General features: G+C 44.1%; 1 protein-coding gene across 1 annotated transcript in view; it reads right to left on the bottom strand.

The window, feature by feature from the left end:
- The window catches only part of OSBPL3 (oxysterol binding protein like 3), a 139,922-nt gene that overhangs the window by 50,384 nt on the left and 73,263 nt on the right, over positions 1 to 16,275 (bottom strand). Inside the window, exons 7-11 of the mRNA XM_074945767.1 lie at positions 11,480 to 11,606; positions 9,699 to 9,802; positions 9,489 to 9,581; positions 8,754 to 8,907; positions 1,950 to 2,080 (exon numbers count right to left, since the gene is read on the bottom strand). Of these exons, the coding sequence (XP_074801868.1) occupies positions 1,950 to 2,080; positions 8,754 to 8,907; positions 9,489 to 9,581; positions 9,699 to 9,802; positions 11,480 to 11,606 (609 nt within the window). The remainder of the gene's footprint in view (positions 1 to 1,949; positions 2,081 to 8,753; positions 8,908 to 9,488; positions 9,582 to 9,698; positions 9,803 to 11,479; positions 11,607 to 16,275) is intronic.

The following is a 16,275-nucleotide window of genomic DNA, read 5'->3' as shown; positions in this document are numbered from 1 at the left end:
CTTTTCTTTGATTATTTGCTGCTCTTGGTTTGTTTGTGAAGGACAGGATTATTGCCTTCTCAGCAAGAGAGAGTACCTTTTGTTTGTGAGATGAGTGCCTTTTACAGGATAAGATAGGAATGAGTTTGTCTTTCAGCCTCCCTCTCTCCAGAGCCAGGAAGAAAGTAGTAGAATGATTTCTCTCTCTTTAAATCTTCCTGATCACCTTCACATCCTGCTACTCTGAGCACTTAACTCAGGCTGCCCAGAAATCCCTTTAAACATCTTGGTAAGGACTGTGGGGATTTTGGCTGGAGCTCTATTTAAAAAGAAGCAGCTCTTAGCCAGGAAGAGTTTTGGTACTTGGATCGTAACTGCTGCACTCTTGATGTACATCCACCATTCCAAATGCCAGCAAAGAAAGCTCCTGGCTTCTTCCTGAACATTCCCTGCTGCATGGGATGATCAGGTTACTGCTGCACTATCACTTTCTCTGGCTTTACAGGCTGAGAACAGGTCTCACAGTGGATTCTGAGCTGAGGAGTGTAGAGCTTCACAGACGGAGCACTCTTTTCAGTGTGGCGTTCCCTTTTTTTAGTCCTATTATGCAACAGCAGGGGATGGGAGCTGGCAGAGAGTTTTTCACGGGGAATCCAAGAGGAAGCATCTGAAGATCAATATTTAGCCTTTTGGGAAAAGGTTATACACTCAACTGACTGTCCACTCTGTGCAGAGAGCCTAACTAAGCATTTTTTTCCCCTTACTGATTTAAAAGTAGTAAGAAAATAACTTTGGAAAATGACAGCTTGTACAGCTGTGACCTATCTAGCTCTCAGAAGCAGGCCTCATGGGAAGCAAACAGAAAGGTGTGGTCAAATGAACACAGCTGGCATGCAAGAAGCTTCAGCTGCCTCTGATTTCTGTGGAGAGAGGAGGCAGCTAGAAGTTGGACTAGTAGAGATGCTATGAGCTAGAAACTCTTTCCATAAACAGAGATTCTGGAAAGCGAATGGTAGTTACCACCTATGCTAACTCTAGCTGTGCACCAAGTTATATCAGTTCACCCACAGCAGAGTCCCCACCGCCTCCAACCAGAAGATTGCAAGATAAGTTACAATCTAAGAGAGAGGCAATGACAACTCTCCCCTCTCTGAAAATCAACCAATGTGAATCTCGGGAGTTTGATCACCAACAGTCTTGGGAGTGGGAATCTCAAAATCAATCTCAAATTGACAGCTTGAGACTAAGCTGGTGCCAGTCCAGGGATTGTATTTTATAGCAGTCTTTTCTTCACCAGAATCCAGTGAAAAAAGTTAATCAATGCAAAACTATGAACAAGCATTAGCAAAAGCAGAACTACTGTTTTTAGTTGCATTTCGATTCGTTTAGCAGGGGCAGCCAAAGGTTTCAGCCGCCCAAGAAACGACTTTAGGCCAAAGCATGTTGTGCAATGCCTGACTGCTGTAATACAAACCTCCCCACACCTTGGTGGTAAAAACAAAATAGAAATTTTAAAATTAGAATCTGCTCTCTGACCGTTCTGTTTATAATGCCACACGGCTTCATAATTTCACAGCTAGGATTATGAATAATTTCACAGCTATGATCCATCGGGTTATGCAGTTTCCAACAGCCATTTGTACTGTTAGTATAGTACGAAGCACCAAATTAGAGAAAATAGTAACTTTGGATCACTGTCAAACAGCAGCTCTGATTCAACAGAGTATTTCCAATACTTAATAAAATACATGATTGATAGATTAACTCTGCACAGTAATGTCCTGTTAATTTGAGGGGCACATCCGCACCTCCAAGGTTTGGAATAAGCAGATTATATGAAACACCATATACATAGTCTGTTTGCTTTAGTATTAATAAGATATATAACCCAAGATACTGAAGAATGAGAGATCTTATGAACTGTTATAACCAATCCCTCTGAATTTCACTGAACTCGACATATTACTTACGGATGATAAGGCATTCTTCAACCCAGCTATTTGTGCAGATGGAGATGAGGCTGCATCATGTTCCAGCAGCTGCTTCAGTTTCTCTCTTTCAACGGAGATTGTACTAAAAGCCGACTTTAAGGTGACGTAAGCTAAAATAATTTTTTTAAAAAGTAGACAGTTAGAAAAATGCCACCAGTTGTATAGCCAGTTGTGAAACAACATTTCAATGCAGCTTAATATACAGTGACAGAAATAAGACTTGTGGGGACAGAGCACTAAAGATAGGCAAGGTTACCCAAGGTTAAGACCTGGATTTTTACTAGGAAAAATGCTTCTTATAAAGGCCCTACTTGGATCGTGGATGACTGTCAAATAATTGCTGCTGAGTTACGGATAAGACATAGAAAAAGTAAAGTAATAATGGATCTTTATTAATTGTGGTAATTTGGAAAAGCCAGAGAAGACACTTTTTTTTTTTTTTAAAAGACAAATTTGCTGGAACAATATAAACCCTCAAGTGTTATGTTATGTCTGCTAAATTTTTTTGATAACCAGACATTTTGCTGAAACTATATTACAGTCACTGTATGGGGTTGACAATGGGAGCCCTGGCCGCCAGCTGCCTGGGATGTCCGCGGTTCCCGCCATCAGCCAGACGGCTGGCAAAATTGCCTGGGTAGAAGCCGAATATTGAGGGATCTGCAATTTCCACAATATTGCAAATTAATTATTTATTATATGACAAATGCTCTGTGCTCCTGTATTTTCAGAGTCAAAGTATTTTGATTCTTTATTATAAATGGTAGCATTATAACTGCACGTGCTACATTAACTTGCTTCCCTTCCTCAGTATGGTTTTAGCCTCCAAACACTTGAGGATCTATCCTACATTCCTTAAATAAGTAACATTTCCAGTTAAAAATCAAGGAGACATGCTAACCTGTGCTAACTGATTCACAGGGGAAGCAATCCAACTGTGCATAGGCTAATAGTTTGCTCATGAACAGGGCTCTGTGGTTTTGGGCCATGCTGTATCTATCTGTGTGGGGATATTTGGGGGGGGAGGGATAGCTCAGTGGTTTGAGCATTGGCCTGCTAAACCCAGGGTTGTGAGTTCAATCCTTGAGGGGGCCATTTGGGGCAAAAATTGGGGATTGGTCCTGCTTTGAGCAGGGGGTTAGACTAGATGACCTCCTGAGGTCCCTTCCAACCCTGATATTCTATGATTCTATGATTTACATTTAAGTTACAAGAACTAAATGGAACAAACAACAAGATATTGAATTTGTTTAGTAGGTAACTTGCATACTATGCAAACTTCACACTTCTATTTCCATTCCTACTTCTGTGTTGCTAACCTCAAGTGTTCACAAATCATGAGTCAGGCCCCAAAAATTTTATGAGATCAGCTTAAAAAGCATAAGACTTCAAGTAGTAATACATTTTGGAATCCTTTCATTTTCTTTCTGTTTTTTGAGATTTTGGGGGTACATGGGTTCATTTTTTTTCAAGCTTTTCTTCAACCATGTTGGCTAGAAACTTTGCTGAAATTCTCATACAGTACTTTTTTATTCACTTGATTCCAGGAGCTGCAGATTTAGGGGTAGGACCAAATATCATGAAACTTGCACATAACTGAGAGTTGGCAACACTACATTCACATGCTCACAGAGTAGATGGGGGCTTAAGATTTGTGAGAAGTGAGGATGACGGAGCCAAATGAAAAGGTAAATGGAGAGGAAAGCAACTAGTTCTATCAAGAGTATGTCTTCACTGCAGAGTTATCTTGGGCAGTCGGCACCCGGGTCAGCCTAGCTCAGGTGTGAGTGATCATATTGCAAAGTTACTGAGTCAAGACTGGTGCTGCACTCACCTGTATGTATCACTGGGACTTCTGGGCACACGTCCCATGGTTCTGAGCACTGCAGTAAGTTGAACTGCTCAGTGAATCGCGGGAGAATTTGTCTGTCCTTCTGGACATATGGGGGAAATTGTGGGAGGCACTGGAGAAAAATCAGTCCCTGACTGGCTTAGCCTGTGTCCTCACTGAAAAGTGGACAGGTTACCTCAATCCCCAAACTCCCAAGTGAAAGCTTAACCCAGGCTTTAGCCTATACCACTGGATGGACCAGTGAGCCGGGGTGTAAAACACCAACTCAGATTAGAGGTCTGTATCTGTGGATGGGAGAGATGTTGGGGCAACACATGAGTAAGAGCCCAGGTTTACTCTGCAGTGAAGAAAAGCCCTAAAGGGGCTTGATCATAAAAGGGAATGAACATTCACAATTCCCAGTGACCATCAAAAGGGAATGCTGTATGCTTAGCCCCTTCTGGGAGGAAACCTACAGTGCTGTACAGCCAGCTCTGTCTATGCTGTCAGTGAGTCTTTTGAGTTAAAACCAAGGGATCAGACTCAGGTACTGGGTCCAAGAGACTTGCACTCAAGATTTACAAAAGGAACTAGTGATTTTAGGTGCCCAACTTGAAAATCTTTGCCTATAGTTATGATGTAGAGAAGATACCCTAGTCATACTCCTAATTACTTTTTGTGTCATATGCAGTGCAAAGCCTACGGAAGCCATTTATGAAATCCCACTCACAATTTTACAGTGGTTACTAAGAGCAGAGGAATAATTTATCAGATGTCTAAAAGAAATGGACTGTAGTGTTCTAACAGCACTGTGCAAAATCTGATTTCCAACCCTCATGAGATTACCAGAGCAATCTTCTTAGCGTATGCGCAGTGTGCCTCAGATGGTGCATCGGATTTTAACATCAAACAGCAAGTTGTAGTCAACCTAATAGGATACAACAACTACAAGACTCATGGGTGATGAGCCTTCTTCAATACTGCATTAAGTTGTACGTAGCCATTCTGCATTTCCTAATGGAAGTATTACAATGTGTGCCGCACAGCCTCCATGTGGGCAGTCTTTGCCTGGCTGTCAAGAACAGGGGTGCTGGCCCTTTTAAGACCCCCCCCACAATGGGGTGATTTATACCCCATGCAGCCTCAGAAAAGCCCTTTTACCAGGATCAAGCTGGAAGCAACAGCACCAATTCCAGATGCAGCAGCATGGTGAGACTGGGGGGGTGGGGAATCCTCCCCACCCAGCACATGGGGGGCCTCAGATTGGCCTGGGAGGGGGGAGGATCCCTAAACATATGAGACAGGATGCAGAGCTAGGGTACCCCAGGCAGTGGGGGGTGCAGAGGCACAGGAGGAAGGGGACCTCCCCCTCCCAGTCAGTAAGGGGGACACCACAAGGCTCTCAATCGCCCATCCGTAGCAGCTGCAACAAGGAGGCGGCAGAGGAGCCTGCCAGGGCCCCACCATGTGGCGTTGGGGGTCCAGAGGAGCCTCAGGGTGACCAGCAGGGTCCCAGTGGAGGACTGGCTGAAGTCACCCCAGGATCACACCACAGTTGGACAGGGCAGTAGCAGCAGTGACAGGCAGCTGCAGGACACAGAGAAGGGCGGCTGTTTTCCTTTGGCAGAGGGTTTTCCTCATCCATACATGAGAGCATGTGCAGCGGGGGAGGGCAGGCTGAGCGAGAGTAGGAAAGGTGAGTGGCCTCTTGCAGTGGTGGGCACTGACCAAGGTCCCCATACCACAGAGTGGGCAATGGGTGTGCCACTGAGTGGCTCCCCATACCACAGAGGGGACCGGTTGGGTGGCTGCCTGGGCTCTCTCCCCACTGCAGAGTGAATGCCTGGAGGGTGGGGGGGGGCAACCCAGTGTGTCAGCACCTCTGTGAATGGGGCAGTGGGGCTCTTCCTTCCAGCTGTGGGGCCCCTCTTATATGGGAAGGGAGGAGACTGGGTAACTAGCCGGCCTCTTCCCATCTCAACACAGCTGTGAGGGGCAGGAAGGAGAACAGGAGAGATACAGGGACATTCCCAGAGTTTGGAATCTCTTTCCTGGGATTCCCCAGGTCCTAGAGTCAGGACATGAAGGAGTCGGCAAGCAGTAGTACAGGCACTCTGCAGGCTACACAAGGGTGCTGGGGGCAGGCAGAAGTTGGCGCGGGGGAGAGGGGGGTCTCCCCAGCAGGCAGAGTACTACAGATCAAAAACACTTTTGATCCAACTCAGAGAAGGAGCTTAGGGACAGGGCCAAAGGACACAGTGCTTCCCCTGCAAGGAGGGGGCATGCAGTATGGTGAGCATCTCTGCAAGTGACAAAAACTGGGGAAACTGAGGTACAGCTCAGTGTGGCAGTGGCCAAAGACTCCACCCATAACTGACACCACTCTTGGGGAAATGGAGGCACATCTCAGGGTGGCTGTGGCTTAGATTCCAGCCATAACTGAGGACCACCTTTGGAGGGAACTGAGGGACAGGTCAAAGTTGGCTGCATCCAAGGCACCACCTGAAGTTGAAGCCCAAGTTTAGGAAAACTGAGGCTTAGCTCAGGGTGGCTGTGACCAAGACTACAGATGAAATGGAGGGATCAAACCTGGGGAAACTGAGGCACAGTTCAGGGTGGCTGCCAGTAGACATTTGGAACCAGATATGGGAAAGCAAGACAGGCAGGGCAGACCAAGAAGTGTACTAGCTCTTTGGCCACATTCCAGACCTTGACTGGTAAGCTGAGATTACCTCTGGCAGATGGAAAAATAGACGGGCCCTCTACCGACCCACCTGGGGATTGAGTTAAATATGTGAGCTGGTGTATCTAAACTCCCTGAGGAATAGGAACTATTCTTGAGCTCTTATGCTAAAATGCTGCATTGTAAGTCATCATCATGCTCTGGTTCTCAGCTTTTATTCATTATACCGTTCTCAAATGTTTTAGAGAAATGCACCAGAAAGACAAGTATATCAGCTGTAGCTAGTTTTACAAGTGCAGTTCCCACAGGAACTCTTCTCTCCTCAAATATTATTTGGGAATATACTCAGAGTCAGAGGGGCAGAACCATTTTAGATAACATTCTAGAATGTGTATTCGTGTAATCTCTCAAAAAAATATTACTTCAGATGTGAAACTAAAGGCTGATTTTACTCTCACTGCCCAAATTCTTAATTTTGAAATGACGACATGTCTGATCTCCAACTACATAATATATGCCTTAAAAAAAAAATCTCTCTATTCTCCAGGAGATGTATCAGCACATATTTAGACTTATTAAAGAGACTATGCCTTTTAAATGCTACATTTGGTTTAATTCACAAAAGATAAAACAAACCTCTCCTCCATTCAAAATATTATTTTCCTATTTCAGAAGTATAGATGAGGCAGCGTGAAATAAAGCAGCATTAAGAAATTATTATATACCCTTCATAAAAGGGCATTAAATGACACTGAGCCAACAATCACCCCAGCAAAAAACAGGTATTGCACTTGGGTTTCTAGCATAAAGCCTATAGCCATGATGTATATTTTCATTTCTAAGAGAGCAATATTTCTGCCATGATTATCTCAAGGAAGAAGATTCTTAAAACATCTTATTTGGTGCTACTGCATTTTAAAAAAAAAAACATATCTAATTTTGACCACATGTGATTTTGCAAAGCTCAATGGTAAGAGAGTTCACTTATGTAAGTACACTATCTATCTAAAACATACCTCCACCACAGGGGAAAAACAAATGAGGAATATTTATGATAACATTGCTGCATAGCCAGGGAAAGTGGGTTTTCTGTGAGATGTCCTTATTAATGGTGGAATGCTTCAAAAAAAAAAAAGTCATTTAATTTCCTGTTCATAACAGCCTTATTTACTAGGACTCTCCTTACTCCCCCCACCCTCCAAATAAAAAGATACTGCTAGGGTGTGACAGTAGATGGTGGGGTGGGGATGTGGGGGGAGAAAAGAGAGAAAGAGAGAAAGGCTGGCAGGCTGGCTGGCTGTTTCATGTTAGCAAAGCATAGCTATGGAAAAAAGAGTTTTTGCAGAGACGGCTGTTCAGTGGCAGCTTGAACTAGTGGTTGCTTACCATGAGATTTTACTCTTCGGTATTCACTAAAAATAGGTTACTACCATAGCAACCCTTGCATCACAAACAAATGTTAGCTCTGAAATACTGAAACCACCCTGAATGCCTACTGTGTGTGCACACGCAAGCGAGAGAAAACACACACATGAGCGAGAGAGTTCGCACTCTCTCGCTCACACACACAGGAGCAATATACTGCTGCATTTACAGAAACTGATTTTAGAACAACTGCTTCTTCCCAGGATAACAGAGTCTTGAGTGATTACACATAAAACTGGGTGGAAAGGCAGGCCGCCATCATTCAACAGGGAGTGGAAATTCCAACAATTCCATTCAGACTGGCTTATTACTCTGAGGTCTCTGGGTTTGATGGGTTCTGCCCTTGAAAAGAGACCACTGGAGTGTACTATGAACTGAAAAGCAGCTAAAGGAAACTGAAGTCAATTTAAAAAGAATCAACTTTTAAAAAAAGTACACACAAAATGAGTTTCAATTTATGTATTACATGTAGAGCCGTGCAAAATCTGCAGATATTCACTTTATAGCCACGAATTGCAGATCAGATGTGGATCCACATTTTGCATTGCACAGGGCTCTAGCTGTGAAACTAGAACATTTTCTGGACTTGGACAGGGCTCAGACTGTACTCTGGCTCCAAATCTAAAATTCTGAAGAAAAGAAAAGAATTCAACAGTTAAGCTACTATTTTGATGACCTGAGCCCACCGCATTTCAGTGCCTGTCACATCTTGGGAAGCAGGGGGATGGGAGGTGATGTTATCCAGGACTTACAAATTTTAACATAAGCCAGGCTCAGATATCACATTATTATTTTAGCTGACACTTCACATAGCCATACAAGAAACACATAGAATCTCACTCACCTTTATGTGCAACGTGACACAAGTCTTCTTGCATTTTAGAAAATTCTGATGTTTCAGAGCCATCAGAGTAATTTTTCTCTTCCCCAAAATCTATTGTAGATAAATTAGGATTGGAAGCATGCAGTCGCATGGGGGCAGAAAATACTGTAGGTACCTAAATGGAGGACATTTACAGTTGGTAAAATATGACAAGTCAAAGTTTTACATTTACATTGCAGACAATGTACAATCAGGCCTTAGACAACAGCATAGGAAGAACTGCTATTGATCAGCAATGGTTTTTTGCATGGATAGTACATTTGGCAAACCAAAGAATAGGAGAGAACATGCTCAAAGGTTTCAAACTTGGAGATTTGGCAAAAATTTAGTGGAAACATTATTTTTGATCTGGGGAGTGCTGGAGAGAATATTGTTGTACCCTGGTTTAAACTCCCCAACAACATGATTTCTGGAAGCCATTAGGTAAACAGACAGTTAAACAGTACTGTAAGATTTGCAATGGCTTCTGGGCCCAGAAATGGAGGGTCAGTTGAGACCGTGTGTGAAATCTTGGCCACTTTTAAATCAATGGGATTTTTGCTATGGATGTCAGTCACTGTGAAATCCAATCTTACATATTACTTGATTTAGAAGGATTCAAATGTCCTTAAAAGCGAGAGAGCAAGAAAGGATCAATAAGCAGGTTAGTATTTTCAGAAAGTTGGGTTAGGGCAGGAAAGAGACTGTTCCAGTTACCTGCAACATTCCTTTAGCATCTTTCCCAATAACTCTAGGCCGCCACCTCCTGTGAATTCTTTTTTCCTTTTTTGGACTTTCAAAAGGTCCTCCCTTTTAACAACACAGGGAACAAGAATAATGATAGGTGTCATAAAATAATACTGCTAAGAAGAAACAACACCTTGACACCCCTCCCACTTCCCTGATGTAATAATTTTCACAACTGACCTGCATGGCATTTATAGCAGGTGCTGAACATGTCCTGTGGAGAACTTCCATGCTCTGTAACAGCTGGCTCATTTCCATTAAATGTGTGTGACAATACGAGAGATCTGTTTTGAAAGAGAAAATACTTCCAGTTTCTCCCAAGAAATGGAGACATGGGATGTAATTTTTTACATGCAGTTAAAGTAGGGGTGGACAAACTTTTTGGCCCCAGGGCCACATTGGGGTTCCAAAACTGTATGGCGGGCCAGGTAGGGAAGGCTGTGCCTCCCCAAACAGCCTGGCCCCCACCCCCATCTGCCCCCCTCAGAACCCCCAACCCATCCAACCCTCCCTGACTACCCCCTCCTGGGACCCCCCCCCAGCCCTATCCAACCCCTCCTGCTCCCTGTCCCCTGACTGCCTCGACCCCATCCACACCCCTGTCCCCTGACCACACCCCCACAGAACCTCTACCCCATCCAACCACCCCCTGCTCCCTGTCCCCTGACTGCCCCCCGGGAACCTCTGCCCCTCATCCAACCCCCCCCCCCTTACCATGCCGCTCAGAATGGGGATTTGATAGCTGCTTTCAACTACCTGAGAGGGGGTTCCAAAGAGGATGGATCGAGACTGTTCTCAGTGGTATCAGATGACAGAACAAGGAGTAATGGTCTCAAGTTGCAGTGGGGGAGGTTTAGGTTGGATATTAGGAAAAACTTTTTTCACTAGGAGGGCGGTGAAACACTGGAATGCGTTACCTAGGGAGGTGGTGGAATCTCCTTCCTTAGAAGTTTTTAAGGTCAGGCTTGACAAAGCCCTGGCTGGGATGATTTAGTTGGGGATTGGTCCTGCTTTGAGCAGGGGGTTGGACTAAATGACCTCCTGAGGTCCCTTCCAACCCTGATATTCTATGATTCTATGAGGACTGGCAGCCGCGCCGCCCGGCTGGAGCCTGCCACGCCACCGCACTGCCTGGCAGGAGCTCGCAGCCCAGAGCGCTGATGGCATGGCGAGCTGAGGCTGCGGGGGAAGGGGGACAGCAGGGGAGGGGCTGGGGGCTAGCCTCCCCGGCTGGGAGCTCAAGGGCCAGGCAGGACGGTCCTGTGGGCCAGATGTGGCCTGTGGGCCGTTGTTTGCCCACCTCAGAGTTAAAGTCTTACTTTGATTCACCTTGTCTTTGCAGTCTAGTCTGTAACAGATTGGTGTCAGCAGCACAAAGATTGTTACCACAGTTTGGCATTAGTCAGCCCCCTTAGTGGAGAGGGCAATGATGCCACAGGCTTGGAGACTGTACTATCTTCTCACCCCTAGATGTGGGTCCTTCTAGGTCAGGATAGAGGCATATTGATGGGGCAAGCTTAAACTGCTGCTGATGTATTTTTGTTCTACAGGGAAATAACTTCAAAAGAACCTCAAGCTCTTGGACTGTAAATATGGCTGGCACTTGTGATGTCCACTAAGGCCCAGATTTTCAAAAATGGCTAGTAATTTTGGATGCTTCAATTTCTGGGTGCCTCATTTGAGACACCTCAAAGCCTGATCATCAGAAGATTGATGCCCAAAACTTTCTGAAAAAGTCAGGCCCCTTTAAGAGGTCTCATGTTGGCTGCCCAGAAATGGAGGTACTCGAAAATGACTATTCCTATAAAATGTGGACATAATTCACTTAAAAAAAAGCTACCATCATCATTTTCAGACGTAAACACTACACGAGGACAGCTCTTACAGAGTTCATCAATTCCAGGTACAGTCAGGAAATCTGAAATAACCTAATAGTTTGAAGTTCCTTCAAATAACATTACCTTTTGAGCATTTTTCCATATCCTCAGAAGACTGTAGCCAAGGTGGAATCTTGGACTCACTACTTGGACAGGAAAACTGTAAGCTGCTTCCAATTCGCAATGAGTTCTGGTTTGTCATGCTGCCTGCCTGTTCCAAAGAAACACAAATGAATGATTAATACAAAGACAATCTATTATTGTGGTGAAGATACATTATGGCATCCAGCTGCAAAGGACCAGGTTCAGAAGCTGGTGAAGATTATATGCACCAAAGGTGTCACAAATATATGAGTCAACAAAGATATGCACATTTTTTATTTAATACCACCCCTTATGGATATGTGAAAATCTGAATAAGGGAGTGAGCTGACTAGCAGCTACTAGCAACAGAAAGCCAAATACAGAAGAAAAACCAACAAGAACTGGGTTTGCTGAAAAGTAGATTTAAAAAGGTTTAAACACTTGAAACCAGTTATGTCAGAGTAGTAAATTGAATAGCACATCATCTGCCTTTAATGTTCTCCCCATTTCCGACTCAGCAAAACAAGGAACAAACCACAAATAGTTTAAATGTTAGGAAGATTTTAAAGAAAGGGGCAAGTTTCACCAGATGTTATCTGAAGAACTGACTAATGTTCATATTCCTATGATTAAAGGTATTGAACAACTTCCGTATGTGGAGAGATTATAAAGACTTGGACTTTTCAGCTTGGAAAAGAGATGACTAAGTGTGGATGTCATAAAGGTCTACAAAATTGTGACTGGCGTGGAGAAAGTGAATAAGGAAAGAACCAGGGGTCACCCAATGAAATTGATAAGCAGCAGGTTTAAAAACCAAAGTAGTACTTCTTTACACCACACAGTCAACCTGTGGAATTTATTGCCAGGGGATGCTGAGAAGGCCAAAAACTATAATGTGGTTCAAAAAAAGAATTCGATAAGTTCATGGAGGACAGGTCCATCGATAGCTATTAGCCAAGATGGTCAGGGATGCAGCCCCATGCTCTGGGCGTCTCTAACCTCTGAACAGGAAATGGATTACTCAATGATTGCCTGTTCTGTTCATTACCTTTGAAGCACCTGGCATTGGCCACTGTCAGAAGACAGGATACTGGCCTAGATGGACCATTGGTCTGACTCAATTATGAGGATCTTGAATGATAGTCCTTAGTATCCTTTTGACTATATGCCTCTTCTGGATAAGAATTACCAGGCTATATCCACCAATAGCTGATGTAGTCTGCTATTCTATTACTGGTCTCCAACGGCAACCAGTATCACATGCCTCAGAACATGTAAATCCCCCATAAAGGCCAATTATGCAGTAACACGCTTATGGGGGAAGTTTCTTCCTAACACTAAAATGAGTTGGTGGTTGGTTGATAATACTCTTATCATATCTAGAAGAACTACAGAGGAACTTCTCATTTATACAAGTGCCTAAGCCTTTTTTGGGTCCCAGTAAGCTTTTTACCCTCAGTAGACTCTTGCAGGAGCAAGTTCCCCAGGCTAATTTAGAAGTTTCATAAAACATTTCTTTTAAAATCCATTTTAAATATGTTGCTTCCTTTGCAATTTCATTGTGTGTCCCCTTTATTCTAGTATTATGAGAAAGGTTAATTGGAAGGGCCTAGATAATCTCTATCACCTATTTTATACTTTTCTTTCATGTTTCCTCTTGCTCAGCTCCTCTCTAAACTAAGCAATAGAAGCCTTAAATCTATCTTCATATGAAAGTCTCTGCTATCCCTCTATATTAATAAGCTTGTTGCCTTTCTTTAGTCCTTTTTACTTATGGGGGTGGGAAGAAAACTGAATACACTATATCTATTGATACTATTGGTTTTATATACGGACATTAGAATAAGTGTATTAAATACAGCTTGTTTAGTCAGAACCAAGACAGTAAATATCAATTAGTAACTTTATCATTAATTAATGTATGGTTGCTCAGCCATACAGCTGCTCTAGTTCGTTAAAATCACTGCAGAAAGCTGTAGCCATCCATATGTATTAAACATGTTACCCACCTTCTGGAATGTACAGATGGAGTTTATAAAGATGTACAATTTAGAACAACTTTGTACACACATTCCACATTTACTTCTCCAAAATTCATAATATGAAACTTACTTTTGCTCTACAATTCATATACAAATTGGGGGCGTGGGGGGAAGAGAAGTTGCCAAAAAAGAGGCAGGGAAGGAAGCAAGCGCCTTTATAGCTCCATCTAGCTGGACAAACTGACCCGTAAAGAGAACGTTAACCCTTAGAATGCAAACATTCTACAAGCTGTTACAATGTGTAGCACAGAACATTGCCCATGGGCCAAATCTTCAGCTGGTGTAAACTGGCATGCCTCCACTGACTTCAAAACTGGGTTAATAAATTGGCAGTACACTAAAGTATTTCATATTAAAAATAAAGTTACATTACCCTACCTCTGGTTCTTCAAGTTGCGTTATCCACACAGGTTCCACTCTTGCTATGCATGTGATCAGATTCTTTCAGGCAGCAGTGTCCGTTGGGGGAGCCTCCGTGCCTTAGATATCCTTGCATTTTCCCCACCCGTGTGCATAAAGGGTGGAGTGGATCCAACCATCCTTCAGTTTCTTTGCCAATACAGAATCCCAGAGGAGTAGGTTTCTGTAGCAGTGGGGAAGGAGGGCAGTTCGTGGAATCCATACAGGCAACACATCTCAAAGACCCACAGGTACTGTAAGGTAAGTAACCATTCTTTTGAGTGATCGTCCATAGGAAGCAGTTGTCTCTGCTCAGAGGTGGGTAGTAGGAGTGCTACTTAAAGAGCGAGTGCAAGATATCCCTACCAAAGCAGGAATTCCATCTGGACACCGCTACAAAAGAATAGCGTCTTTTAAAGATGTGGACCGAGTTCCCTGTAGCTGCCTTACAGATTTCAGAAACAGGGATATTCTTCAAGCAGGCAGCAGAGTCTGCACGAGCTCTAGTGAAATGAGCTCTAATGTGCTTAGGGGGCTGGCTCTAGCCTGGCTAACTCATAACACGGCCTTATGCAGTTGGAGACCCACTTACCTAGCCTGAAAGGACCCTCTCTACAAAGGCTACAAACAGTCTAGGTATGTTTCTGTATGGCTTTGTCCCATCATTGTAAAGAAACAGTGCCCTTCACTCCATCAAGTGGGTGAAGTTTTGCTTCCCTGGAGGTGGAGCGAGGCCTGGGGAAGAATACTGGGAGATGAGTAAATAGGTTCACCCAGAATTCTGAAATAGCTTTGGCTCAAGGGGGAAGGGGAGGGGAGAATCCAACGAGCCTGCTAATAGTATATTGAGGTCCCAAGGGGGAGGGAGCTCCTGAACTGGGAGAAATAGATGAATGAGAGTTCTTAAGGAACCCTACCACTGTAGGGTGGGAATATACAATATGACCCTGAATAGGAGTGTAAGTGCAGCTCTTGCTGCTGCATGGAGCTGATAGAAAGTCAAACTTGTTTTGGGGCTAACAGATAGTCCAATATAGCTGAAATGGGTGTTGTCAGGGGAGAAAGCGGGTGCTGAAATGTCCAACTGGAATACCTCCTCCACTTTGCTTTAAATAAGTCCAGTGGAGGCTTTTCTGCTGTGGATCGGATTGTTCTGAACTCCAGCTGGGCAGCTTCTTTCGAGGCTGCCAGATGTAAGGAGGTTGGGTCTGGATGCCGGATCTGACTATTGTTCGGTGAGACCATGTCAGCCACAGCAAGTCATGTGCTTGGTGGCTATGTTGAGAGACTCATCAGATCCAAATACCAGAACTGCCTGGCTCATGCTGGGGCTATCCTAATCCTCAGTCCTGCCTTTTGCCTCAGTTCCGAAGAATCCTCTGTAACGTGGGGATCAGCAGAAATGCATAGATCGGTCCCAGTGTCCAGGGGTGAAAAAAGCATCTGTCACGGGCCATTGAGCTGAAGCCCCTGCTCTGAAACAGAATGCCTGACACTCGTCATGGTCTGGGCAAACATCTACTTCTGGGAATCCCTACTTGTGAAAGACGTACCGTACCACTAGTTGTCTGAGAACTGTCTGCTGAGTTGATCTGCCAAGCTGTTCTGAAGGCTGGGAAGGTACACAGCCAGTGGTGCGATTTGATTCAAAATGCACCAACTCCAGAGCTGCATGCCCTCCTGACTGAGCAAAGACATTCTTGCTTCCCCTTGTCTGTTGTCATAATTAGGGCCCTACCAAATTCACAGTCCATTTTGGTCAATTTCATGGTCATAGGATTTTTAAAATAGTAAATTTCATGATTTCAGCTATTTAAATCTGAAATTTCAGTGTTGTAACTGTAGGGGTCCTGACCTAAAGAGGTGTGTGTGGGTGGGTGGGTGGAGGGGAGGTTGCAAGGTTATTGTAGGCGGGGATTGGTGATCTAAATAAGCTCCCCAGGGTGTCCATCCCCACAGTCTCAGTGGGTAGAGATGCAAAGGGGTTGCACACATGAAGAGGGTCTTTCCACCAGTTTAATGAGAAGAGGGCTTCTTGTGGGACCATGACAATTATGTCTATGTGATGCCAGCTTAGATACATTGATTTCAGCCACCCTGGTATGGAGTGGAGGTGAAGTCTAGCAAACTATATCATTTAGGTTCATGAGGCCATAAATCCCAGGTAAGTTCTCATGGATGCTCATGTGTGCGCTTGAAGCTGGGAAGGTAAGCTCATTGACCTGGAATCTAACACTGCTCCTATGAATGCTACGCTTGGAGTCTGAGTCAGTGTGGATTTCACTCTGTTGACTTTGAGACCCAATAAGGTAAAGAGCTTTAAGGTTACTTGGATTCAAGTTGGTCACCTGTTGG

This window comes from Natator depressus, chromosome 2 (genome assembly GCF_965152275.1).
Source record: "Natator depressus isolate rNatDep1 chromosome 2, rNatDep2.hap1, whole genome shotgun sequence".
In the NCBI taxonomy this organism is placed as follows: Eukaryota; Metazoa; Chordata; order Testudines; family Cheloniidae; genus Natator; species Natator depressus.
This window is presented reverse-complemented; position numbering and strand designations above follow the sequence as displayed.